This window comes from Coniophora puteana, assembly GCF_000271625.1.
Source record: "Coniophora puteana RWD-64-598 SS2 unplaced genomic scaffold CONPUscaffold_10, whole genome shotgun sequence".
Lineage (NCBI taxonomy): Eukaryota > Fungi > Basidiomycota > Agaricomycetes > Boletales > Coniophoraceae > Coniophora > Coniophora puteana.
Genome location: NW_006913062.1, coordinates 1,749,485 through 1,773,398, shown reverse-complemented (window position 1 = coordinate 1,773,398; position 23,914 = coordinate 1,749,485). Strand labels below are relative to the sequence as shown.

The 23,914-nt window shown below is 56.5% G+C and overlaps 6 protein-coding genes across 6 annotated transcripts; 3 read left to right on the top strand and 3 right to left on the bottom strand.

The window, feature by feature from the left end:
- Nucleotides 1-1,865: 1,865 nt before the first annotated feature.
- Nucleotides 1,866-4,615, top strand: CONPUDRAFT_83978 (MFS general substrate transporter; the record flags this gene model as incomplete). The annotated part of the gene is made up of 3 exons (XM_007773473.1): nt 1,866-2,414; nt 2,613-3,035; nt 3,180-4,615. 3 exons carry the CDS (start codon nt 1,869-1,871, stop codon nt 4,152-4,154), a joined length of 1,944 nt encoding a protein of 647 aa, XP_007771663.1. The 3' UTR covers nt 4,155-4,615.
- Nucleotides 4,616-4,872: 257 nt separating this feature from the next.
- On the bottom strand, nt 4,873-5,633 carry CONPUDRAFT_83977 (uncharacterized protein). The gene is made up of 2 exons (XM_007773472.1): nt 5,166-5,633; nt 4,873-5,115 (listed from the first exon to the last, which is right to left on the bottom strand). The coding sequence occupies exon 1, from the start codon at nt 5,564-5,566 to the stop codon at nt 5,408-5,410; it is 159 nt and encodes a 52-aa protein (XP_007771662.1). The 5' UTR covers nt 5,567-5,633; the 3' UTR covers nt 4,873-5,115; nt 5,166-5,407.
- A 2,579-nt stretch (nt 5,634-8,212) lies between these two features.
- CONPUDRAFT_145806 (uncharacterized protein) lies at nt 8,213-9,430 on the top strand (the record flags this gene model as incomplete). Its single annotated transcript, XM_007773471.1, has 1 exon — nt 8,213-9,430. The coding sequence occupies one exon, from the start codon at nt 8,213-8,215 to the stop codon at nt 9,428-9,430; it is 1,218 nt and encodes a 405-aa protein (XP_007771661.1).
- Nucleotides 9,431-9,812: 382 nt separating this feature from the next.
- On the bottom strand, nt 9,813-10,729 carry CONPUDRAFT_145805 (uncharacterized protein; the record flags this gene model as incomplete). The annotated part of the gene is made up of 5 exons (XM_007773470.1): nt 9,813-9,994; nt 10,046-10,259; nt 10,315-10,341; nt 10,422-10,569; nt 10,632-10,729. The coding sequence occupies 4 exons, from the start codon at nt 10,727-10,729 to the stop codon at nt 10,053-10,055; spliced, it is 480 nt and encodes a 159-aa protein (XP_007771660.1). The 3' UTR covers nt 9,813-9,994; nt 10,046-10,052.
- A 750-nt stretch (nt 10,730-11,479) lies between these two features.
- On the top strand, nt 11,480-11,919 carry CONPUDRAFT_156634 (uncharacterized protein; the record flags this gene model as incomplete). The annotated part of the gene is made up of 3 exons (XM_007773469.1): nt 11,480-11,503; nt 11,566-11,639; nt 11,721-11,919. The coding sequence occupies 3 exons, from the start codon at nt 11,480-11,482 to the stop codon at nt 11,917-11,919; spliced, it is 297 nt and encodes a 98-aa protein (XP_007771659.1).
- A 2,387-nt stretch (nt 11,920-14,306) lies between these two features.
- On the bottom strand, nt 14,307-21,302 carry CONPUDRAFT_167623 (uncharacterized protein). The gene is made up of 7 exons (XM_007773468.1): nt 20,869-21,302; nt 20,644-20,776; nt 20,281-20,448; nt 18,550-20,216; nt 15,515-18,446; nt 15,311-15,453; nt 14,307-15,251 (listed from the first exon to the last, which is right to left on the bottom strand). The coding sequence occupies exons 1-7, from the start codon at nt 21,250-21,252 to the stop codon at nt 14,538-14,540; spliced, it is 6,141 nt and encodes a 2,046-aa protein (XP_007771658.1). The 5' UTR covers nt 21,253-21,302; the 3' UTR covers nt 14,307-14,537.
- Nucleotides 21,303-23,914: the final 2,612 nt, after the last annotated feature.

Genomic DNA, 23,914 nt, shown 5'->3' with positions numbered 1-23,914 from the left:
ATCCACGTGTGTCGTCCGTCGGATGTTAGTCGAGTCGGTTGAGAGGAGAGGTTAATTTTGACATTTTGACACCCTCGTGTGTGTCCAACGCTGTCCAGCGGCGCTCGCGGCGGCTTAAAACTTCTTACCGCCCGTATCACATCCTGTGAGCCTCTTGCTCCTCGGGCGTCCATCTTCATCCCCGCGCTCCTCCGGGAAGACGGCGAGCGACACGTTCCACGGGCGTGAGTGCAAGTTACTGTACCATGATACTTGAGATGCCCGCGATGACGCGCGGTCGGACCGGGGACTCGCACTCGGTAAGCTCTGAATCGAGCTTTGACAATGAGCTGCATCTGCATCTACATCATCAGACGCAACTCATTCTTGCTCCATGAGCCAGTGAACCAAAGGTTCGGGCGAGCAGAATGTTTTACTGTAGTCTTTTTCACGCACTGGCACTGGCACTTCGTGGCATCGTGTGGTGGCGCTCCATTGTCCAGGTTGGTCAATGGTGACGCCAAGGGGGCTCCAGACCAATTGAAAGCAGAAAGCGATTTTTCTCCGGGGACGGGCCTATCGTGCGGCTTGTTGTTGTCGTTGCCTGGTTTTAATGGAGACATGTCACACCCATTTCCCGCACCAATGGACGCGCGTTCATTTCGTGAATATGTGTACAGACATAAACGATGTGCTCATTGTCGCAAGCCAAGCTGGCGCGAGGCGCGACGCGGGCCCAGACGCGGCAAGTGCCAGAGGAGTGCCAGGAGCGGTGACCGGTGACAGGAGGTGCCATCTGTCACCGTCCGCGGAGATGGGCGGGGGTTGGCATGCCACAATATTTCCCTCCGCCAACAAGCGTGATTGCCCCGGGCAATGGGCGAGATTGCCACCTCAGCTCGGTCCCACTCATCAAAGTTTTGCATCAATGCTAATCTCCTTGCTACACGGTACAGACCCCGGGTTGCGTTCGTCATCGCCGCGCTCACGCCTCTGAAAAAGGCAGAGGAGATGTGTTTGGCTATGTTTGAGGCTCGAGGCGTGCACGGCGAACATGGAAGCGAGGAGAACGACGTCAGTTGGTGATACGGCGAAGCTTAGAAGGACGTAGGGTGACAGGCGAGGAGGGTGCGAAGATGCGGATTCGGAGCTAACTAGGTTGGAAGTGGCCGGGGTCGCATCGGGAAGACGGGGGACGTTGTGAGCGAGTTCTGTGTGCATCTGCACCTTCGATCGAACCGCATCCCGCGGATCCACGCGGGCGAGAAAACCGAGCAGTGGATCTCATTTTCAAGATTTCAAGTAAATATAACCACCATGCCCAGCCATGTTGGCTGTCGGCATTTCCATTCCCCGCCGTGCCCTCTCCTCCCGCCCAAGGTGCGTACAAATCCCTCTCCTGGCGGCTTGACACCCCTGACGAGGACTCCCTGCATTTCCTCACAGCTCTTCGTGGCGTCTCCTCTCCACAACGGCGGAGGATTCATAAATCCAAAACCTTAACGCCATTCCACCGCGGACCGCAATTGCGCTTATAGGCAAGGTGTATTCCAGTGCGAAGGTTCGAAGAGATTCGCTGTTACCATCACGCATCCACGGGCCGCTCCATTCTTCTCCCTCCCCAAGGGCTATAATATTCCAACAGGCACTCCCACCCTCATATACACGCCCAACTACGCACACGCACGCACGCTCACTCCGAGCCTCGAACTGCTGCCGCTTTTCGGTGTACTTCCCATCCAGCACAGTACCGCACTAACCCACTTGCTCTCCCAAATATGTCCCTGGATCCACACTGGCGAGCCGAGCCACGCTCCCAGTCCCAATCTCACTCGCTAGTTTTCCCAGAACCATTCTCTTCCGTCTACACTCACTCGCAATGCGGTACGATGTCCAGCTTGGAAGCAGGTACAGACAGTCGGCATCCAGAGCTCCAGCACACTTCGTCCTCCGACAAGGAGCATAAAGCTGTCGAGTCCTCACATGCGCATGGCTCTGAGCAGGGGGAACATGACGCACCGGGCAACGTCTACGACTCTACCCGCTGCTTGTCTCCACGTACGCCTCCTTCAGGCGAGAAGTCGCCGAGCTCACCACAACCACCACCACAGGCGGACGAGCCACCCGTGACGGTGTCTCGGACGCACTTCTTCCTCATCATGATCTCGCTGTGGCTAGGCAACTTTACCGCATACTTCAACGAAACGACGGCGACGACTGCTATGCACGAGATTGGCTCGTACTTTGCCGCTATGGGCGGGGCCAACGCCAACGCCCAGGCCAACCAAAACTGGATCGCAACGGCGTATCTGCTCGGGTTCACCGTCACGCAGGTGCTGTTGGGGAGGTTCGCAGACATCTTTGGGCGGGCACGGGTCTTCTACGTGACGATGGCGGTGTTCGCAGCTGGGACGCTGTGGTGCGGTCTCGCGCAGGTGCGTTCCTTCTTTCTTCCTTTCTTCCTTTTCCTCTGTCGTGCCTTCGATATTGGAGTTCTTTCTTCGCGCATTGAACTGCGCTGGAAGATGTGTGCTTCCAATGAATTTTACCAGCCTGCTTCGTTTTTCGTTTCTCGGCCGCACGGGTGCTTCTTTGGAATTTCCCGACTGACATCTTATTTTGGTCCCCTACAGAGCATGAACTCGCTGATCGGCGCACGCCTTCTTCAGGGCATTGGCGCCGCTGGTCGGCAGTCTGTCGGCGTCATCATCGTCCTTGACCTCACGACAGCCCGGACACGCGGCATCTGGCTTGGTTTCTTCAATGGCGCGTCCGCATTGGGCCTTGCCCTTGGCCCCATCATCGGCGCTGTGCTCTCGACGTCGGGGCCTGCGTCTTGGCGCTGGCTCTTCTGGATAACACTCATCATGATTGGCATCACATTCTGCGTTGGGTGTTTCAGTTTGCGCAACCTCAAGGGCGCGACTAAGAACGAGCAGGACACGCTCCGACGGATGTTTGGCGAGGTCGACTGGATTGGCTGCTTACTCGCCGTAGCCATATCAGCCCTTGCGTGCGTTGCGATCGAGTCGGGAAACAAGATGTATCCGTGGAACGTGAGTCCTCCTTTACCATCGAAACCATCTTGGCCTTTCTCCTCCACCCATATGATCTCGTATCCGCGCTCCGCGGAATGGTCTTCCCCTGTCCGACATCGTCCTTGCTTGACCCTGAATTAACCTCTATCCTTATGCCCACAGTCCGCGCCCATTATTGCCATGCTCCTCGTCGCTATCTGCCTCGTGCCCGTTTTCGCCTTCTGGGAACTCTACTGCACGCGGCACGGACGTCATCCACCACCCCTGCTCAACATCCGTCTCCTCCAGATCCGTAACATCCCCCAGACGTGCATCATCAACTTCCTCACTGGCGCGGCCTACTTCGGCTGTGTCTTCTTCCTACCCCGGTACCTCGTCGACGTCCGCGGCTCCTCGCTCGTCCAGTCGGGCGTGCAAATGTTCGGCCTCACTCTTTCCCTCGGCGCGTTTTCTGTCCTCGGCGCGAACATCCTCGGCCTCACGGGCAAGGTCAAGGCCCTAGGCATTTTCGCAGGCGGACTGTACGCGCTGGGCTCGGGCCTCATGCTCCTCGTCACGCGTACGACGCCTATGGCACACATCATCGGCTTTGGCGTCCTCGCAGGCACTGCAGCAGGGCTGCTCTACCAGCCCGCGCTCGTGGTGGGCCCGATGAGCGTGCGTCGCGAGGATGTCGCGGGAATCTCTGGTTTCCTCTCCTTCCTCCGCACGTTTGGGGGCACGGTCGCCACAGCGCTCCTCACCGCCATCTTCGAGACGAGCTTCACAAGCACACTCAATGCACAGGGTGTTATCCCTAAATCCCTCGTGTCACAAGGTCTAGCACTGGCGGACGCCGTCGCAGCTGCGGACGCGTACGAGGTGACGTGTTCGTGGGCGGGGCAGTACGCGGCGAACCTCACGCAGACGCAGTGCGCGGCGTGGGACAGTGATGTACGCGAAGCGCTTGTTGGCGCGTACAGGCTTGGCCAGTGGCCCGCCGTCGCGTTTGGCATCGTGTATGCGATCGGGTGCGCGTTTATGAGTGGCGTGGACTTCAAAGTTCAACAGCAGTGGCCGTGGTCTACCTGGAACTGGAAGCGGAGACGAGGAGGGGAGAGTGCCGAGGCACTCGAGAAGGGGGCCAGCAGCAGCTGAGCCGCCTAATCTCGGGTCTGTTTCTTCCCCCTTCTCGTTTTCATTCCTCGACATCTGTCCCCGCATCTGATCTCCAATGTCTTACATCAGAATCTCAGCTTCGTTGCCTTTTCTGCCCTCTTCGCCATGCATCCAGTACCCAGGTCGCGCCACATCCTCCTCTCGTCCACTCGTCGTCTTCAATTGCACTTGCAATAATCGTTGATCCTCTGCAATCATTCCACCTTGCACTTTGTATCAGTAGCATTCACCATCATTCAAATCCTGTTAGCGACATATACCTCCCTCATCACCTGGTTCCAGCCTAGACATTTTGCGGTTCCCTTAATCTTGTGGACCTGCTTCCCCCGGACGTCTGTTTTCGTACCTTCGCACACCATACCTCCATACATCCCTCGTACCTACATAATTCCCCTGTGCGAGCCCTTCTTCGCACACGGATTAGAATTCCCTTTCCGACCATATATCAAACACCAGATCCGTACGTCCATACATACACAAGATATTGATAAACTCTGATAGACACGCTTACGTCTAATACCGCGAGCGCACCGCTTCTTGTTGTTGCCCTTTCCTCCTCCTGTTCGTGGCCTCGGCTCGCCCTCTTGCAGTGCGTCTCCTGGAAGACGTTGCTGTTGTGTTGTGTTGTGTTTTCAAGTTGTACGATAACGTATTGGGGTTGTTTATTAGTTAAGTTAATAGAGTTACTGCAGTATTGATCATTAATGCATTCGTGGAGCTTATCTGCACATGCGTGTGCATGCGGGTGAGGATAAGAGGAGATAGACGCTGATAAGTGAATAAGCTAGGTACACGACGCTTCATTTGTCCGGTGGCCCACCCTGAAAACTTGACCGCATTTGTTGCTTCCGCGTGGCGAGTCAGAAAACTCAGCGTGAACGGCGTGCCTCATTGGCAATGGCAGTGACGAAAGCGCGAGGAGGCGCCGGGGCCCGGGATACTATGTATGCGTCACTAGAAGTGGATTAGAACGATGAATTGAACGCTAACCTTGTTGTGCAAGGTTGAGACAGTATGTGCGGTACGTTGAATGGAATTGCGAAGTCCAGGCACTCGGACGAGTCGGACCGGAGAAGGGGCGGGGACTGAGAAGCTTCTCTGAAGCTCCAGGGCGTCGAGTTGTGAGTCACGAAGAAAGAAGCGAACTTTAAAACCGACGCGTCTAGTTTGACTTCGACACTTGCTTTACGGTGCCATGTGCGGCCGCACCTTGTGGAGTGTTAGCGCGAGTTCTAGTGAGAAGTCGAGTCGGGTCTGGTGCAACTTGAATCGTGATCAGCGGGTCGAAGGCGCGGGCGAACGAAAGATTGGCGCGAAGTTGTCGTCGGCGTGCGGCATGGTGGTGAACGGGATGCTATACTGTACATGTGCCCCATGCATGCATGGTGCATGGTGTAGGATGTAGGCTAGGCACCGACCCACGATGATCTCGATCAGATTCGCGGTGCATAGTACGATCCCGGGCCGGCACCTGGGCAGATGATATCGGAGGCGGACGCTTCTGGATCCGCGACTCTCCGAGCCTGCGCGGATCGCGATGTGGTGCGAGGAGAGGAGAGGACGCGAGAAGGAACGGAGTAGCGGAGGTTACGTCCGAGATCTAGCGGGAGAGGGAAGTGGGATTACCAGGTCGAGGTGTGGGGTAAAGGTGCTATATGGTAAGGGTCGTCGAGCGCTTCTTATTTAGCTTGGAAATGCAGCGTCGGCGGTGTGATTTGAAACTGAAGATGGCTGGTCAGCGAGTGCGCTCCACGTCTAGAGATCGGTGCCGGTGCCGGTGGGCACTCGAGCAGCAGGCGAACAGTAGCACCAAGAGATGTCATGACGGAGGTCGGGGCGATGTTTGCGGGCCTTTTTGATCTGCCATTGTAGATCTACCAGGTGCTACCGCTCACGAGCGTGATATCCGGACTCTGGGGGGCTTGCAGTGTGGTGCATCGCGGTACCACATGCTCGGTGTTGCATGCATGGTGAGCTAACCATGACATTCAAAGAGAGTGAAACATAGCTAACCTATGTCTTCATGCCAAGATGGGTCTTGAAGCTATCTTAGCGGTTTAGGAGGATCTCAGAACGACAGCAACAAGTTAAGAGGCAGCCTCGGGATCCCAAGACGTGATATCGCAGGATGATAAATACACATCCCAATATCTGTGTATCATTAGTGAACTACGGGCTGAGTTTCGGGAAAACCAGCTTTGAGAGATTGTAGCGTCGCTTACCGGTATACACGAACAAGACGTACCGGGACCGGCGTTAGTACCACGCTATGTTCCCAAGTAAGAACTAGCGGATCAGGATCAGATGTGCAGCCAGCGATTATAGCAGACTATCGCTAAGCCGAAGGCGATGTGAGCGCATCACGAAGCGAAGGAGACTTGAGCCTGTGTCGCTTCGATGGAGCTAATCAAGGATTCGCAAGTACATAAACGATGGTGAGAGCGCGCAAGAGGGACACACAAGGGAGTACAAGAGAAGGTCGGACCGACACTTCCGCATCCAGATCAGTGCTCGATGCTTACTTCGGAGAATGCCGAAGTTTTGGCGTTGACAGAAGCGGTTCTGTAACTTCCAAGTAACTTCTGTCCAAGCCATTGGTGGCGCTTCTTTTCATGTCCACTTCGCCAGCTCCTAGGCCTCCACACCGCACGTATACATGTCACATTGAGTCTATATCTTTGCCTGGAGAATTCCATATCTGATAATTAGATCCCCACGTCTTCAGTCGAACGGTGCTCGAAACGTGCTCGCCTTCCGACTTGAAGTTGTGCTGGAGTCCGAGCGTTGGCCAAGAACATTATAGGCGCTCTTCATGTAGCCATACTCGTCTTTGTCAAAGTCGCACCGGTGAACCATGTGAGCGATAATTAATACCACCAGGCTCCCCCGTGTAAGCTCCAAGTAAACACCGCATTCTACGGGGGAACAGGGACGGATTCGCCGCCTCCAGCAGGCTCCGCCCGGGGAGACGCTCGATGAACTCCCGCACTATATGATACCCGGTGTATACCCGCCTTTCTATCAGCACCTGGTATCAATCAAAATATTGGAACACAGGGCCCGTGCCTCCGTGTACCTAGTACTGTATTGGTTATCTGAGGGAACTAACGCCAGCACGTTTGAGTTTGAACCTTACAATTATCCAACCGCTGATCAGACCTGGTCTCTTCCAAGTATGCTCATACAATCTGCTGACATGTGAATCTTCGCCAACCCGGCCGTTCTGTATAGCTTCCTGACTCTAATCTTCCTGATAATCAAGACACCCCGTTTTCCATACGACCGCACCGTGATGTTTGAATTTCTCAGCCGTCCGCGCTTCGGCGCTCAGCTTAGATCGAAGTTATGCATTCAACGAGGACTTTTCCGGATCACAGGGTCATTTCCGCCGTATGGAAGTGTGGCTTATCATTTACTTCATTGGATTGAGGAGAAGCTGTTAAAGAAGCGAAATATCAACGAGCCGCGCGTCTGAGAACCTTGTGCCAAATGCATGCTGGGTGGACCCCCGAAAGCCTGTTGTTTCGTGGTATTATAGAAAGCCGATGAGATGAAAGGCCGCCCCGCACCCAGAACGTAGGCAAGAGAGTCTCCTTAGAAGACATTTTGAGGTACTAGCCCGTTACAAGCTTCCAGGGATACGTGTGGGAAACGAGGCACACAAATAGTATCGATTGAGCCGGGCTGCTGTTGCAGAGCGCGAAACATGGGCAAAAACTGTGCCAAGCTGTCAGATATACATTCCTCTATCATGCTATATTACACTCTACGGAGATAATGACATATGTTCTAATTCAACACTTGAGCTTAAGCGCCAAAGAATATCGTCAACTAAAGGAAGCGAGCAAGTGTGGCGACGGTCAGCCACCTTGCCGAGCGGACTTTAAAGATCCGACAGCGTCAGTTGAGATGGTCTTTCGCGTCCCCGCCTCTTCCATTCCCCAACGTTACAAGGCCGCAACACTTGGTCTCGCTTCGAATCATCAACAATACTCTCCTTTTCTCTATCGAACTCGTCCTTATCGTTGTCAAGTACGATGGATACTGTCTTTATCTTGGTCGGGTTCATTTTCGAGCTGCATGTTCGGGCGCTTCTTGCTTGGCTCACGCTGCTCTCGTCCATCCCGCTGGTCTCAACCCACGCATCTACTTCTCAGGCTCGGGTTAGAGAAAGAAGGGTACTGTATATGCTGTATGCCTCCTATCAGGTCTTAGAACAGTTTGTCCTCTTCATCGCCGACGCCGCACATGTCTCCTACTCTCCGTACTTGCCCGCCGCTTCCCGACGAGACTCGCTGGCACACCACTCTGAGGGAGACTATCGAATGCCTGGGGGCATGGAAATATCCGCGCGCTCTTCTTTGCATAACTCGCTGGGGCTCACCTCAACTCCAGCCACTCGTACGCGTCCTGTTCACGTTCACGGTCATACGCTCTCCGGACCCATCGATACTCGGTCTATCTTGGCCAAATACCCGAAGGAGTGGCATAAGTCTCTCGAGCGCATCTACGTGGAGCACTCTGGTCGAAACCCCTTTGGATTCACGCCGCCCCAGGCCTCATCTCGCGTCCATCCTTGTGTTCCGGAAACCCCCTCTCCATGCAGCAACCTCATCTCCGAGCTTGACCAAGACGGCGCTAGCAGCCATGGTAGTTTCTCGTCGCCGTGCTCCCCTCGTGAGAGAGCTACTCCCATCGAGCGCGCGCAGATGTGGTCGTTCCGCTTTCCCACTGCTAGCCCTAGTGTCTTCTCTCCCGCTGCAACGTCCCAGCCCCGGACTCCCTTTCAGCATGAGCACGCAGCGGCGAATGGCACGTTCGGCTGCGGTGATCAAAGTGGGGACCTGCAGCTGAACCACGTCGTGGATGCGTCTCCTCTTGGCGACACGGTCCAGCATGAGCAGTGCCAACTCACCTCTATGGATAGTGACGTCTTTAACCCCGATGAGTACGAAGACGAGGCCTCCGGCGACATCGACCTCAGCCAATACAGTGCCGAGAGTCTTGACGATTTCTATCACGATGCTGACTTGGCTGACTCCTGCGTCAGCTTGACGCTCGTTTCCGGTGCTTCGCCCCGGGACTCCTCGAGCGTTAAGCCTGAGGCGTCCATCTCTTCTTCGGGTTCTTCTAGGTCTTCTGGCGAGCACGTCGCTCCTTCCTTCTCCCTCGATGACACCGCGTGTGTGGGCAACTTTAAGTCGCTCATGCAGTCTATCGCGTCGATGGAGCCTGTTTCTGCTCCCGCGGAGTAGAGATTTCCCACCCTTGGTCCGTTTCGCCATGTACCAATTCTTCGTTCACTGTCCCAGGATCATCGATCATTCTCCACCAGTCATCTTTGGTTTGCATATATACCTACCGCCACCCTAAATTAGCAGACTACGCACCGTACATGTATCCTAGTAGTCGCGTATTGTAGTATCCGTCGATAAATGTCCCATATTTTGTACATGTCATATCAAAGGTTCACAACGAGGAAATAAGGTGTTTGTTCGAATTTTCTCTTTCAACCTGATAAAATGTAATTTTTAGGAACGCGCGTGTGATAACGTTGCGAATTTCCACCAACTCGCGATAGAATGCTCCCTTCCAGACTTACCACATGCGCTGTACAAATCACACATGATGGAGCCAGACCAAAGAAAATTAAAATTGCTTGAAACAATGAATACAACATGAAGAACTGCGTAGATATCGTACAAAACCACGAAAGAAGTAGAAAATGAATGGGCAAACCACCGAGCACACGATACACACAAACCATTTCAGCGACGCTCAAACAGAACGAGTTTCGCCGCCTGATTTTGGAACGCGAACTGTAGCGGTTGGGTCAGATGAGGCTCCAGGCGAACGAATGGTGAACTGACGGATGAGTTAATACCCATAGCCGCCGTAGCCGTAGCCGCCGTAGCCGTAAGGGCGACGGTACCCGTAGGGGCGCCGTCCGTAGGGCCTGTAACCGCCGTAGCCCCCGTATCCTCCGTAGCCGCCGGGCCTGTAGTACTGGTTGGCGGCACTGAGGTCGCCCTCGGGCGCTGCTGCGCCTTCAGCGGGGGCAGCGTCGGGCGCCCCTTCCTCCGGCTGAGGAGGATGCAGATGAGCGTGGATGGTGATGGGGGACGTGAAGACGGCTTACGGTCTGCGCTTGCTCGGTCTGATCGCCCTGGAGAGTGTGTTACGTTGTCAGCGTAAATATGATACTTCGAGATGACAGAGAGAGATAGAGAGAGACGGTAAACGCACCTCGGCGTCGCGCTTGTAGAAGCCACCCCTACCGAAGCCCCCACCGAAGCCACGGCCACCAAAGCCGTTGAAGCCGCCGCCGAAACCGCCGAAACCGTTGTTGAAGCCGCCGCCGAAACCGTCGCCGAAGCCTCCGAACCCGAATTGCCTATCGAAAACGGGGATCAGCTGGGGATACATGAAGGTACATCACGCGTAGGAAAAGCTTACCTAGCTTCGAGCTCCTGCTTCTCGACAGGCATGGCGCCACCTTGAGTGGCGCCGAGTAGCGCTATGGTAACGGCGATGACACTGGAGAAGAACTTCATGTTTACAAATAGGATCTGAGGGGTGAAGAAGCTGATTCAATGTGTTGCCCGGGGATGAGAGGAGGAGGGACGCTGGATTTCCGCCGAAGTGAATTGACGGCCCCTTTTTATCCGGGAGGTGGTTAGGAGGCGCCAAGAAAAAGGTGGAGAACGGATCGGAGGTATATGTTGCGCCTGTGTAAGCAGGGACGGACCAGGCGCCACGAAGCTGGCCTAGATGTCGTGAATCGCGAGAGGGATCGGTCCATTGCGTCGAGATGTGTGGGTCTACGGAGGACACCTGAGAGCTCAGCTGGCTGGTGTGTGCCTGTGCGTGCCTTTGCGTCTTCGCGTTTACAAAACGGAAAGCCGGGCACGAGCGAGCGGGGACGGAGACTTGCTTCGGCAATGGTCATATTGTACGCCGAGAATGTGCAGGAGAGGCGAAATAGGCCCAGCTCGTCCCCCTATTGACCAGAGTGCATCATATGTACCTTGCTCAAGCGATTCCGAGTCGGAAAATCGTGGTGCCCCAGGTTTGATATTTGAGATTCTGCGTCGGATGAAAAGGAGGAGAACAGATCGGAGGTCTATGTTGCGCCTGTGTAAGCAAGGACCGGGCAGCGGCCACGAAGCCGGCCTAGATGACGCACGGGATCGATCTGTTACAGTAGAGCGAAATATGTGGGCCCACGGAGGCCACATGGAAGTTCACCTGGTGTGTGCCTGTGCGTGCGTTTGCGTTCTTGCGCTTGCAAAACGGACAGCAACATGCGAGCAAGAGAGGACGGAGACGTGCTTGCTCGTCGTATCGCCCCGCCCAAACGAATGAACAACTCACGGCACGACACGTCCAGACCGCGTCGGCCGCGCTGCACCCGGACGTGCAGACGAAGGCGCGGAAGGAGCTGGACAGAGTGGTAGGGCGTGAGTGAGGTACGTAGTACCGTGTGTCACGCGCAGACTTCAAATTGTGCTCGCATGGGGGCTGGTTGGCTAAGCCGCTCCGCAGGACTGACGTTCGAAGACCGACCGCGTTTATGCTCAATGCGTTCCGTTGGCGGCTCGTCAGCGTCGGCGGGTTCACCCACCGTGCGACGCGTGAGGTCGTCTGGAGCGGGTATAGGATTCCGAAGGGCGCGGCTGTTATTGCAAACCATTTCCCCTCAAATTACTCGTTGCCTATCCAAAGCGTCGAAACAGATGGATGAAGGATTGCGAACGCAAGCAGGGAAATTGCACACGATCCAGAGGTGTACCCGAGTCGGAGAGTTCGATCCGCAGAGGTGGATCGACGGGGAGGAGATGGTTAGGGGTGACGTGCGACTGAGCCGAAGCTTGGATATGATGCATCGATGACCGACAGCGAGAGGCTTGAGATAGTTTTTGTACGTGGGTGTTATGTTATCGTTCCACAAGCATGTTCTGTGGAGGTATCAGAAGCAGTGGATCTCCTGGTATGCGAGTACTCGCACCTTTTGGCCTGGTGTCTGTTTAGCCTAGGAGAGTTTGTGTGACGTATTCATGCCTGGGATTTCACCTTGCGGTATCAAATGATAGTACGCAGCTCGGGAGTTCAGCTTAGTGGACTCGAGCGAGCCCTGTGACAGTCGTGAATCAAGAACAACTTGCACACTGGGGTCTTGATGAACCTTCTCCGACAGATAGTTTCAATATCTCTGCTGGATGGTCCCTTGATATCGGTGCGCGTGCGTTCCGCGAGAGAGGTAGAGCCTGAATTGCTAACCCGGAGGTAGGACGTTTCAGGATCCAGTGGAAGACACCATGAATTGCAGCAAAGCTCTTGGAGAACGGTAGCAGGAAACGGTTGCGGAGGTTTGTTGTATTCGCCGATGTCTTCAGGACGCTGTGGGATGCTTGACCACGTCGTCCATTTCCCACGGGGGCAGACACGTCCTTTTCCTTCCTTTTCCCATCGACAAGCATGAACTCATCCTCGCGCATCCTCGACCCAATGCTTTCAGTGATATGCTTTGACTTGTACTTCTTGGCTGAGATCTACACACTTCATCTCACGTATTCTCTTACTCATCAAGACCAACCCTACCCTTCAGAGCGCCGTGATATCGCCCCAGTCTGTAAGTTCTGGCATACGTAACTCTGTCTACCCCAAGTCTCTTCTCCCGCATATTCTTCAACGAGCGTCTCAACTTTGCCAATCTAGACTGTCATCTTCGTCTATCTGCCTGTCAAAAGATGGAAGTGCACATCACGGACTAGATCGAGCGGTACTCATCTGAGTTCGACTATCCCTCATCTATCACTTCTCTTGGAGGATTCACATTGCATCAGCGTCCTCGCTGTCGGCAGGCTATCTCCTCTGTTATGCTAGAAAAGCTTCGAGGCGCTCAACTTGCGATCAACCGTCACAGCTGTAGTGGTTTGACGTCGTTAAAGATGCGTATGTTACCAAGCGCGAGCGACCCACTCGAAGCGCCTCAGTTTCTTACAGCCGCGAGTGGCCAAAGTTAACCTGTTTTGACTGACGCATCATTCCTCCTTCCAAAGCCGTCTACCATCTTCTCATGCTTTCTTGCCTAGCATATCAACGGCAAGTCGTGGATTTGATACTCGATGCTATGAGCTCACATGACATGCTTGTCTCTATACATGATAAAACGCGACACATCTCACTCGTCGTAGATATCGCCAATCGTCTCGTCCAGCCTCTCCATATTAACCTCTGGCCTCCTTGGGCTCATGTGGCACGGAAACGAACACGGCCAGTGCTCGGCTTTAACAGCTCACTAACTACGAATCTGGGCTCAGCATGATTGGGTTGCGACTTGCAGCCAATGGGCGGAGAAAAAGCGACCATCCTCCCTATCCAGCGAACCAGAGCTCGAGTGCCTTTTCCCTATCATGGTGGCAGCGGGGAAGCCTACTCTCTGAATAGGAACGTGATAGCTACATCAAAATTCAAATGATGCTGCTGGTCTGACTCTTGACACGCCATGCTGTTTTGAAAGGGAAGCTTAATGATACTCCCAAACCAAACCCTTGCCATAGTCCAACGGATATTCGAAGCTGAGGACTCCCATAGCAGTAGTGGGGCCCTGGTATAAGCAAGGAAGAAAAGGAGCAATAGGAATATTGCGCACCAATTACCGGACATGTCGATCATATTATCGAGTAAACGGCCACTGAAGCATGGGAGTGTGGAACGTTCCTCGGGGCTGTGCTCGGCGAAAGAGGTCACCTCAGCTTCCTTTTCGTAGCCGCAGGAAAAAAAAGATAGCCTCGACGCAACCTCGACGCAACCTCGACTCGACCTCGACTTTAATATCGGGTCAACTATCCGGGCCGGCTTTCCACCTGGCACCCCGGCGCTGCCAGAGCCAGATTCCCAAACGAGCTTGATGTTGATGTTCGAGTTTATGTTAAACTTTCTTTGTTTCAGTGATGGTGACCCAGCCCCGTGGAGGAGCAGCACGAGAGTTCAAAACGAGAGTGAATAGCATGATCCAAGAAACAAAATTATGTCTACATGCGAAACTTGCAAAAAAATCACTAAAGCACGAAGCCGAGTTTAAAAAGAAAAGGCAAGAGGGCCATACTGTAACTGTAATAGAGCGGTGGGACAGGAGACAGGAACGGGGGGATACTGTGTAGTAGGTATATATCCTGGAAATCAACAGGGGCGACTAGTCATTACCAAAAAGAGAGTGTATGCGACGGTGATCAAATCAGTCGAGATGGCGAGAGGAAACAAGAAAAACAAAAACAAAAACAAAAAAAGGAAAGAGATGGTCATGGGTATGCAAGTTCCCCAGATGGATTAATCAAAAATTAAACGTCCACTTGCGTGCTACCGATCCGCACCGGACGCGTTCGCGCTCGTCGTGCTCGTCTTCAGCGACCGCTTCGAGCCAAACTTCAGCTTGGTGCTGCTGAAGAACCCGCCGCCCGAATTGCTGCCCGTCGAGCGCAGCGACCACGCCGGCGACGTTGGCCGCGCGTGCTCGCCGTGCACATCGAGATGGTCCATATGCTCGTGCGCACGAGCCGCCTGTCCGCTGTCCGCGCCTGGCGTGTGGTTGTTGCCATGGTGGTGATGGTGGTGGTGTCCGACCGTATGCCGCCCGTCGCAGCACGCGCGGACGTTCTCGAGACCCTCGAATCCGCCGTCGCTCATGCTGTCTCCGTGCAGCTCAAAGTCGAGGTCCTCGCCTTCCGCAGCAGTGGCCAGCGCGACGTGCTCAAACGACTTGCTCGGGCTGTACGGGCTCTCTGCCGTGCCGCCGACCCCGTTCAGCCGGAAGTACTCCGCCGCGGGGGTACCGGCACGCCTGCCGATCGAGTTGCGGGTGCGTGTCGAGAGCTGCGAGCGCGAGCGCGTGTCGCCGCCTCGAGGGGTCGTGCTCCATGGGCGACCGGGACGCTCGCTGTGGGTGGAACGCTGGGAATCTGGCGAGGCCTCGAAGAAGTGCTCCTCAGTGACCTCGGTGCTGTCTGGACGAGGGCTGCCTGGTACTCCGCCTATCATGCCAGAGCTTGGGCGCGCGAGAAGGTACTTGAGAGCCTAGGAAAACGAAACGTTCAGCTCGACCTGAGATGAGGAACGGAAAAACAGATACCCACATTGAGCCAGATGTCGTGCCTCTCCTTTGTCGGTGCAGTGAACTTCATTTCCCGCTGCGGTGTGGAGACCACAATGCTGTACTGGTACAGACCAGGCGGCATCGGGTTGGGATCCAGCACAGACCGCACGCCTTCGATGTACGCTAGAATCAAAACCACTCAGCATTCTCAACTTTAACCCCTCAGCACGCATGAAAAACGTACCAGACTTTGCACTAGACTCGGACACGTTCGATGAGCTTGGATCTGCCGAGCTCCAATACAACGTCCGCGTGTACGGATGCACCCAGAAGAACCGCGGATGCCTCTTCTCGCCGTGCCCCTTTCCAATCGTCCGCCTCGTATACTTGTAGAGGAATTCGCCAATCATGGTCTGCGTGATCGCATGAATGACCGTCGGATCCGTCGAGCTTCCCGGCCCGCCAGCCATGCCCATCGCGCCCATCGCACCGGGCATTCCAGACGCAGCACCAGCAGCACCAGCGAACCCAGACTTGCTCGGCGTCCCAGGCGCACCGCCGGACATGCCCGACAGCCCCGAGTTGGCGGAGCTGAAGTTGCCCGCGGAGGTCTGGCGCGACACGAACGGGTTGTGCTCCGACGACATCGACGAGCGCGGGCTGAGCTGCGAGCGCTGCTCATTGCTCCACGACGGCGTGTGCCCGTGCCCGCTGTGTGACTGGGTGTTGGCGGCGCTCCTGAACGAGCTCGTGCTGGGCAGCTGGCGCAGGGCTCCAGAGCCGGGCGGCAAACTGGAGCCGTGCTGCCGCGGGCCATGGCCACTGCGCACAGAGAGCATGCTTCCGAAAGTGGGCGTCGTCGCGCGCTGGATGAGGTCCGGTGGCGGGGGTGACGACGGTCTTGGTGGACGCTCGTCGGCGGAAGAGGGGAAGCGTCGCTCGGGGATAAAGTTCGGTGGTGGCATGTGTGCGCTTGCGTTCTGTGACGGTGGAGGTAACTTGGGTGGTGGGGGAACGGCCATCGTTGGGGGCCTGCTCCTGTCAACAATCGAGGGGACTGCAGAGACCGTGCGCGATCGATGCGAAGGCGAGCTAGTAATGTCGCTGAGTCCCATGGCGCTTTCGATCGTGACCCGGCGGTCGGAGAGCGACGTCCGTGGACGGAGGACACCCAGTTCTGAGGCCGTACCCATCGACTCGCGGTCGCCGGCACGTAAGGTGGTGTCGCGGATCGTAGCGTTCGGAGAAGGAGCGTTGCTGCTTGCAAAGAGGGAGCCATTGACAGGAGCGGGAGAAGGAGGGGGAATAAGCTGGAAATGCTGGCTAGAGGACGACCCGACACGAACGAACGCAGGTGCAATATTCGGCGAACCAGGTGTAGAAGGTGCAGGCGTAATAGGCACAAGCGCAGTCAAGGGCGAAGAAGAGGGAGCGGATGGTTTCCAGTCGTCCGTCTGGATAGACATCTCCTTCGACTCGGGCTTGATCTCCGCCTTCGTCTCAGGAACGTCATTCGCAGCGGCAATGGGCACCGGGACCTCGACGATCTTCTCGACGATCTTTTCCACCGGGACCTCGACGAGACGCTCGACGACCTTCTCGACAATCTTCTCCACTGGGACCTCGACAAGGCGCTCGACCACTTTCTCAACGATCTTCTCGACCGGCACTTCGACGATCTTCTCCACTGGGACCTCGACAATCTTCTCCACATGCACCTCGACGATCTTCTCTACGGGCACCTCGACGATCTTCTCCACAATCTTCTCCACCGGTACTTCCACGATCTTCTCGACCTCCACGGGCACCTCGACCCTCACCTCCTTGATAACCTCGACGATCTTCTCGACGATCTTTTCAATCGGCACCTCGACCCTCACCTCCTTGATGACCTCCTTGACGACCTCGACGATCCTCTCCTCTGGAGCGGGCGCGTCGGCCATCCTCTCGACAGGGACCTCCTTGATGACTTCCCTGACGACCTCGACGATCTTCTCGACGGGCACCTCCCTGATGACCTCCACAGGCACCTCGACGATCTTCTCCCTCTCCACAATCTTCTCTACGGGCACCTCGACGAGCCGCTCGACGACCTTCTCGACAATCTTCTCAACCAGGACCTCTTTGATGACCTCGACAGGCACCTCGACGATCTTCTCGACGGTTACTTCCTTGACAACCTCCACGGGGACTTCGACGATCTTCTCCTTCTCGACCTCGACGATCTTCTCCACGGGCACCTCGACAATCTTCTCGACAGGCACCTCGACGATCCGCTCCACAATCTTCTCGACGATCTTCTCGACAGGCACCTCCCTGATAACCTCAACAGGCACTTCCACAATCCTCTCAACCTCCACCGGCACCTCCACCTCCCTGACAACCTCCACCACCCGAGGCTCAGGCTCCGGCACAACAGGCGCGTCCACACCCCTCTCCACATACTCCACCACCGGGCTCGGGCTCGGGCTGCGACCCGAGCTGGCAGCCTCCTTATCAGAAAGACTAACCACACTCTCAAACGCCTCCGCCTTCCCTGCACCCGCGAGCCTCCTCGTCTCCTCCGCCTCCACCCGCCGATCCCCCTCCTCGTCATCCTCATACCCATCATACTCATTCTCCGACACCGTCATAATCGAATGGAAATCCTCCCTCGACTCCCCAAAGCTCGTCCGCGACACCCCAACCATACCCACACCCCGCACATCACCGCGCGAGCGCATCGGCGTCTCCCGCCCCGCAAGCACAGAGTGATAATCGTCCATATCCGTCTCCGTCTCCGGCTCCGTGCCCGTCTCCGTCGCGTCGCCCTCGTCCATCTCCACATCGGACTCGAGCGCTCCGGGGACTTTAGCGACGGCAGCGGCGAACTGGGGCGGAACACCGCGCAGCGTGCTATCGGCCGACACAGTAGGCGAGGCAGCAGCGTACGCGGCAACGAGATTCGCCGTGTTCTGCGTGAGCGTCGTGCGCCTGTCGCGCGTATACGCCCCGCCGTCCTCGCTGTCATCATCGTCCTCCGCGTCCGACTCCGTCACAGGCGCAGGTACAAGCATGCGGCGGGGCGAGCGCGCCGGCGAGCGTGCCGCCGACGCCGGGAACAACGACGACGATGACATAGCGGGAATAGGGAACGTAGACGGGTCCGGAAGCGAAGTCTGTGCGTCCGCGTCGACCTGTTCGATTCGTGTCCGTACGACAGGGTGAGAAGAGCGCAGAAAAGAGGAAGAACCCATAAACCCCCAATCAAATGCGCACCACAGTGATAAAGAGACGTACATGCTCCACCTGCTTCTCCACCTTTTCTTCCTCCCGCCTCACCTCCACGTCCTTCACTTGCACCTCGTCGGTCTGCGACCCAGCCTCCACCCCTCCCTTCTCCTCGACAGGCGCAGGCGTAGGATCAGTCTGACACCCCACCTCCGCCACCTCGCGCTTACCCCCAATCCCCTCCTCGCCGTCCAACCCCAGCTCAAGCGCAAGCGCCTCCGGCGCCCCACCGACCATGCTCGTCGGCCTTGCCTCCTGGAACCCTGCGCCGCCCCTAGCGCGTTTGCTCGCAGCGCCCAGGGCAGCGGTGCCCCGCCCGCGGCCGCGGCCCCGCCCAAAGACGTTGAGCAGCGTCTGGCGCAGCGGAGAGGGCTTGGGCGACGTCGGCTGCGACACTGACGGGCCCATCGCAGATGCAGATGCAGGCGTTGGGCTGGTGGGCACAGCGGCGACGGCAGCGCTCAACGTGCTGGCACCGCGCAGAATGTTCGCGAACGCGGGATCCATCCCGTCGATCGACGTCGGGCGCGAGGGCGGCGGCGACACGTCTTGCGTCGGCTCGTCGTCGTCCATTTCTTCCTCTTCTTCTTCCTCATCGTCTTCCTGTTGCTGATGGTGGGATCGAGGCAAAGGCGGCGCCGGACTGTCGAGCGATGTCCGCTCAAACGACGACCTTGACGATCCGCCGGTGCGCGAAGGCGTGTACATTCCCATACCCCGCCCACCGCGTCCGCGTCCGCGCCGGCCACGACCAACGCGGAACGGCGTCGGCCGCCTCGTCGAGATGCTTTCTTGCTCGCGGTGTGACGTGGGCAACCTTAGATCGTCCTCCTCTTCCTCGGGCAACACATCCTCCTCCACCGGCCTTCCATCAAGAATATCCCCGTCTTCATCTTCCTCCTCCTCCTCCCCTCCCCGTCTCGAGCTATCCATACTACCCCGCCCATTCGCACCCGCGAACTTGGCCGTCAAATCCCCAACCAACGACCCCGGCCTTGTCGAAGAAGACACCCCGCTCCGCTCGCGCAGATCCTTATTCGCCGCACGACGCAGCGCCTGAATCTCGCGCTGCGCATGCGCAAGCTTCCGGTGCAGCGCCTCGATCTCCTTGCTCGCCGCGCTCTGCTGCCCATGGCCCGGCTTCGACGGCGTGCCCTCCGGCGACTCGTCCAGCACATCCTCAAACGCATCCGGCTCCGCGCCCCACACATCCCCATGCCGGCGCCTGCCCGTGCCCGTGCCCGGCCCCGTCATGCCCGACCCAGGCACAGCCGAGCCGCCAAACGGATCATCCATCTCGTCCCGCCCAGGCGTCTGCGGCGAGCCGCCAAACATCCTCGCGCCACCGCTCCCGCGCGTCTTGGCCCTCGCAAGCTCCGCGCGCACCTGATCGAGCGCGCTCTGCAGATCGCCCTTATCGCGCACGAGCCCCGCGGCGTTCTTGCGCGCCGTCGCAACGTCCGCCTCGTGCCTCGCTCTGAGCTCCTCGTGCGCCGTGCGCGCGCGGTCGAGGTCGCCCTTGTGCGTGTCGGCGGACGTCTGCGCGGCGGTGAGCGCCCTGGTGAGGCGCTTGTGCTCTGCCTCGAGCTTGGATGCTGAGCTTTGCGAGTCGGAGAGCTGCACGCGCAGCTCTTGGAGGGTTACTTCGAGGTTCCAGTTTTCTTCCTTGTACTTGTCTGTGTGCCGATGCATATGAGAAACAAGCGATGAAGGGAGATCTAATAGTGAAAAAGGACGCACCGGCGCTCTGCTCCTGGGCACGCACGGCCGCGCGAAGCTGCTCAACGGTCTTCTCGAGGTCGTCCCGCTCCTCCTTCATGTCCTGGATCGCCTTGTCGCGCTCGCCGAGGAGACTCTGGAGCCGCCGGACCTCGGTGAGGAGGCCGCTGCCAATCTCAAACGCGAACTCTGTGAAGAGAGTGTGGTGTTAGTCATTCATGCCACATAAGCCAAGGCCGAGAGTGAGAGAACTCGTGTGATGGAAAGCCGCAAATGTGTCCGAGGGCGTGTTGCGCCAGTGACAAGAATGGTATAGCACAGTGACGCGTGAAAGGGAAAGGAAAGGCGAGGCGTAAGAATGAGATAAGTGGATGCTGTGCTCACCGACGTCGTCTGCGCGATGGGCAGCATTCTTGGCGCGTCGAGACTGAGCAGCGGACGACGTTTTGGCGGGGCGTTCGTGATGCTCGTGCAATGACTCGGCCGAGGGCTTGGGCACGGAGGGCGTGCCGTTGGACTGTAGGGAATGAGATCGGGAGAGAGCGTAAGATCGCGAATGCGCAGACACGTTCAGCAAACGTGTTCCGTCAGCAGGCCAGAACCACGCACCGTACCGCCAAAGGCGCCCGAAAGAGAGGCGTTTTCGGCGTCCCAGCCCTTGATGGTGTCGATGAGCTCCCTGTACTTGTCCTTGGCCTCCTCCACGGTCGGAGCGCCGGGCAGGTCGTCGTGGCTGCCTGTGAGCAGGGCGTCATAGTCCTGGAGCTGCCTGACGCGCTCCTCGAGCTCGACCTGCTGAGCGAGGACGCGCTGGCCGAGTGTGCCTGCCTGCTGGAGCTGCTTCTCTTTTGCATCGAGGAGGAGCTGGAGGTGGAGTTTGCGCTCGAAGGGGGAGGCGGAGTAGGAGAGGGCGCGGGGGGAGGCTGCTGCGGTAAGGTCGAGGGGCTGCGGGTGGGATGGGGGAGACGGGGAGTCGGATTGCAGAGTCGCCATGGCTATGGCTGGCTGAGCGCCGCTCGTGCTCTCGTGGGTGGCCGTGTGATACTCCTCTCTTCCTTGTCGTGTCCGTGCTGATCTGTTGATTTCTTGTGCTGGCTGTGGCCTGCAGCCTTGAGTCGTGTGTTGTTTGTGGTGGTGGACGGCCGACCGCAGAAAAGAGGAGGAGGACCAGACGACGAAAAGCAACCACCCAAGCCTCGTTTCTTCCCTTACAAGGCCGCACTTTCTCACATTGGGCATCTACAAATGTCACGTGATAATTCCTTTGTCCGACGCTTTCATTTCCTCGAATAACGCTTTCATCTCATTCACCTTCTCTCCAAAAAGTGGCCTTCTGTCGTCTGATGGGTTTTCAGCAGAACAAGGCGAAATTTTCTCGGTCTAGGGCTGACGCGTCCCACCCGACATCACCTCATCTCCAGCATGTACGTAACAACTTCATTATGCACTACTCGCTTCGTCCCACATCTTTGACAGTTTGACACCTCTTATTCGCCTCCCTGCTTTCTCGGTGCCTGTGCGACATGTCACTTCCAGCAACTCTCTTAGACCAGTCCTTCAAAGAGAGCTCTCATGTCGCCCGAAGAGTGTTCGTAACGCCAAAACCTCCATACAACGAACTCGCGGAACAATAACGTAACACGCATGTACATAAGCTATCTCCATCCTCTCGCCCTCGGGCATCTTTGCCGCTTCAAGTTCCGGCGCATCGCCCATCACGCCCCGCCCAACATCCTCTTCACCTCCCCCTCCCCGATCCTATGCTCAAACACGGTCTCAAGCGGATTCACTTATGTTCGACGCGTCGCTGAACGCCACGGAGTCGATTGGCGCTGTCGGGTTTTCCCGCAGCCGGAACAGAACGCCCAGAGGATCAGCGCCGTGTTAATGAACATCGATCTATGTTTGGGTGCTCCGATCAGTAGACCGTCTAACTTGAGTTTGTGCAGGCTCGGAATGAAAGCGGGAATGGCTGTCGGACGTATGCAGACCGAAACTGGGCCTGAGTGTAACACAGAACGCACCGTCGCCCGAACCCATACGCAAAAAAACCGGCTGTCCCTCCCACCCCCATCTATCCCCCTCTGCGGGTCGAACTTTTCAGGCTCGGGGTATACCTTCGGATCGTGCGTAATTGACCCGCTCGCGCTTGGCGCTGCGAAGCTGCTTAGCCAACCAACTCGCAGTGCGAACCCAGTTCGGGCTTTGTCTGTGGACCACGACGCACATACGTACCTCACCCGCGCCCCGCCACCGCGTCCAGCTAGTCCTGCACCTTTGCCTGTGCGTCCGGGTGCAGCACGGCTGCCATGACCGCGATTATGATCGCCGATTTGGTCAGGACTTGTCATGCCATGAGTTGTTCGTTCGTCAGGCAGGGTGGGACAGCGAGCATGTGCCGTATCACCTGCACCGAAAATAGACTCATCGACATACGCCAGCTCCTCATCTGCGATCCTATACTCCTGAATACATGGCGTCCCTTTGACGATGTCAGGGTGCGTCTTTGACCTGCTGAGACGCCGAGCGCTGGGAGCCTGCGCTCCTTCTTTGACGCTGTCGACGTCATGGGTTCTCGCGAGCTGTAAGCCATGGAAGGAGGTAAAAGAGGTGCCACACCAACGAGGCGCTTCTGTCCCTTTTGTTTTATCCCGGATCATTATTGTGATGTGAGCACATGTCATCTCTCCATGTCCATGCACGGCTCTTGTGCTCCCATAGGAGCGAACCCACACATAACAAGCGAGCTGATCTGCTGTTGGTGCCATGCTGTCTGATAAAGCCGTAGTAGTAGTAACACACGAAATCCATGTTTATTGCCCTCTGCCGACGGTACAGTGACTAAAGCGTGCGGGATAACAGACCATGGGCTTGATGAAGATATGAAACCCTACCCATTCGAAAAATACAGACAACGTCCTACACGCCAAGCAGACTCAATCGCGGATGAAAAACGGGAACTGTTATTTACTCAGTATTGTATGACTCTGTTCCGGGTCTCCCAAAGGCGATGGAGCTGATCGCCTCCCCATATCCCCCGCCCTTTTCATCGAGCTGTGCATGCTCTCGGATTGATAGAATTAACCAAGGCCCTAGCATATAGATGACTATGCATGAGAGCACCTCACACACGCCAGCTATTGCATTTGACTGTGTAACACATGTTGCAGGTAAATAGGCTCGAGAACCTCGACATAGCGGACGTGTTATGAGTCCGAGAATGTCGACCCAGCGGACGTCGGCCGGGGGTCGAGCAATCTCGCATCGGCCGACAAGTATATGTAGTATAGTGTACAATACAAATATAGTAGGTACATGAAATTAACAGTGATGTTGTGGCGTCGGCCGACGTTCAAGTACTTTTAAATCAGCCAATACATACTCTATAGTAGTGTATGAATCAATAAAGTATGAACATTTGAATGAAGTTGTATCGGCCGACTGGATGTTGTCGCTTACATGGGCGGCAGACCAAGTCCGGCAGAGTATGACAGGGTCCGGCAGGACTCCGGCAGGTAAATTGCAAGTGGCATTATACAACAGATAATATTAGTCAAGGCTGTAGGTGTTATCTCACTCTCAAGCAATTGGTATATGATATTGAATGCCGAAAAAGCGGCAGAGCGGCAGAGCGGCAGGCCGGCAGAGCGGCAGG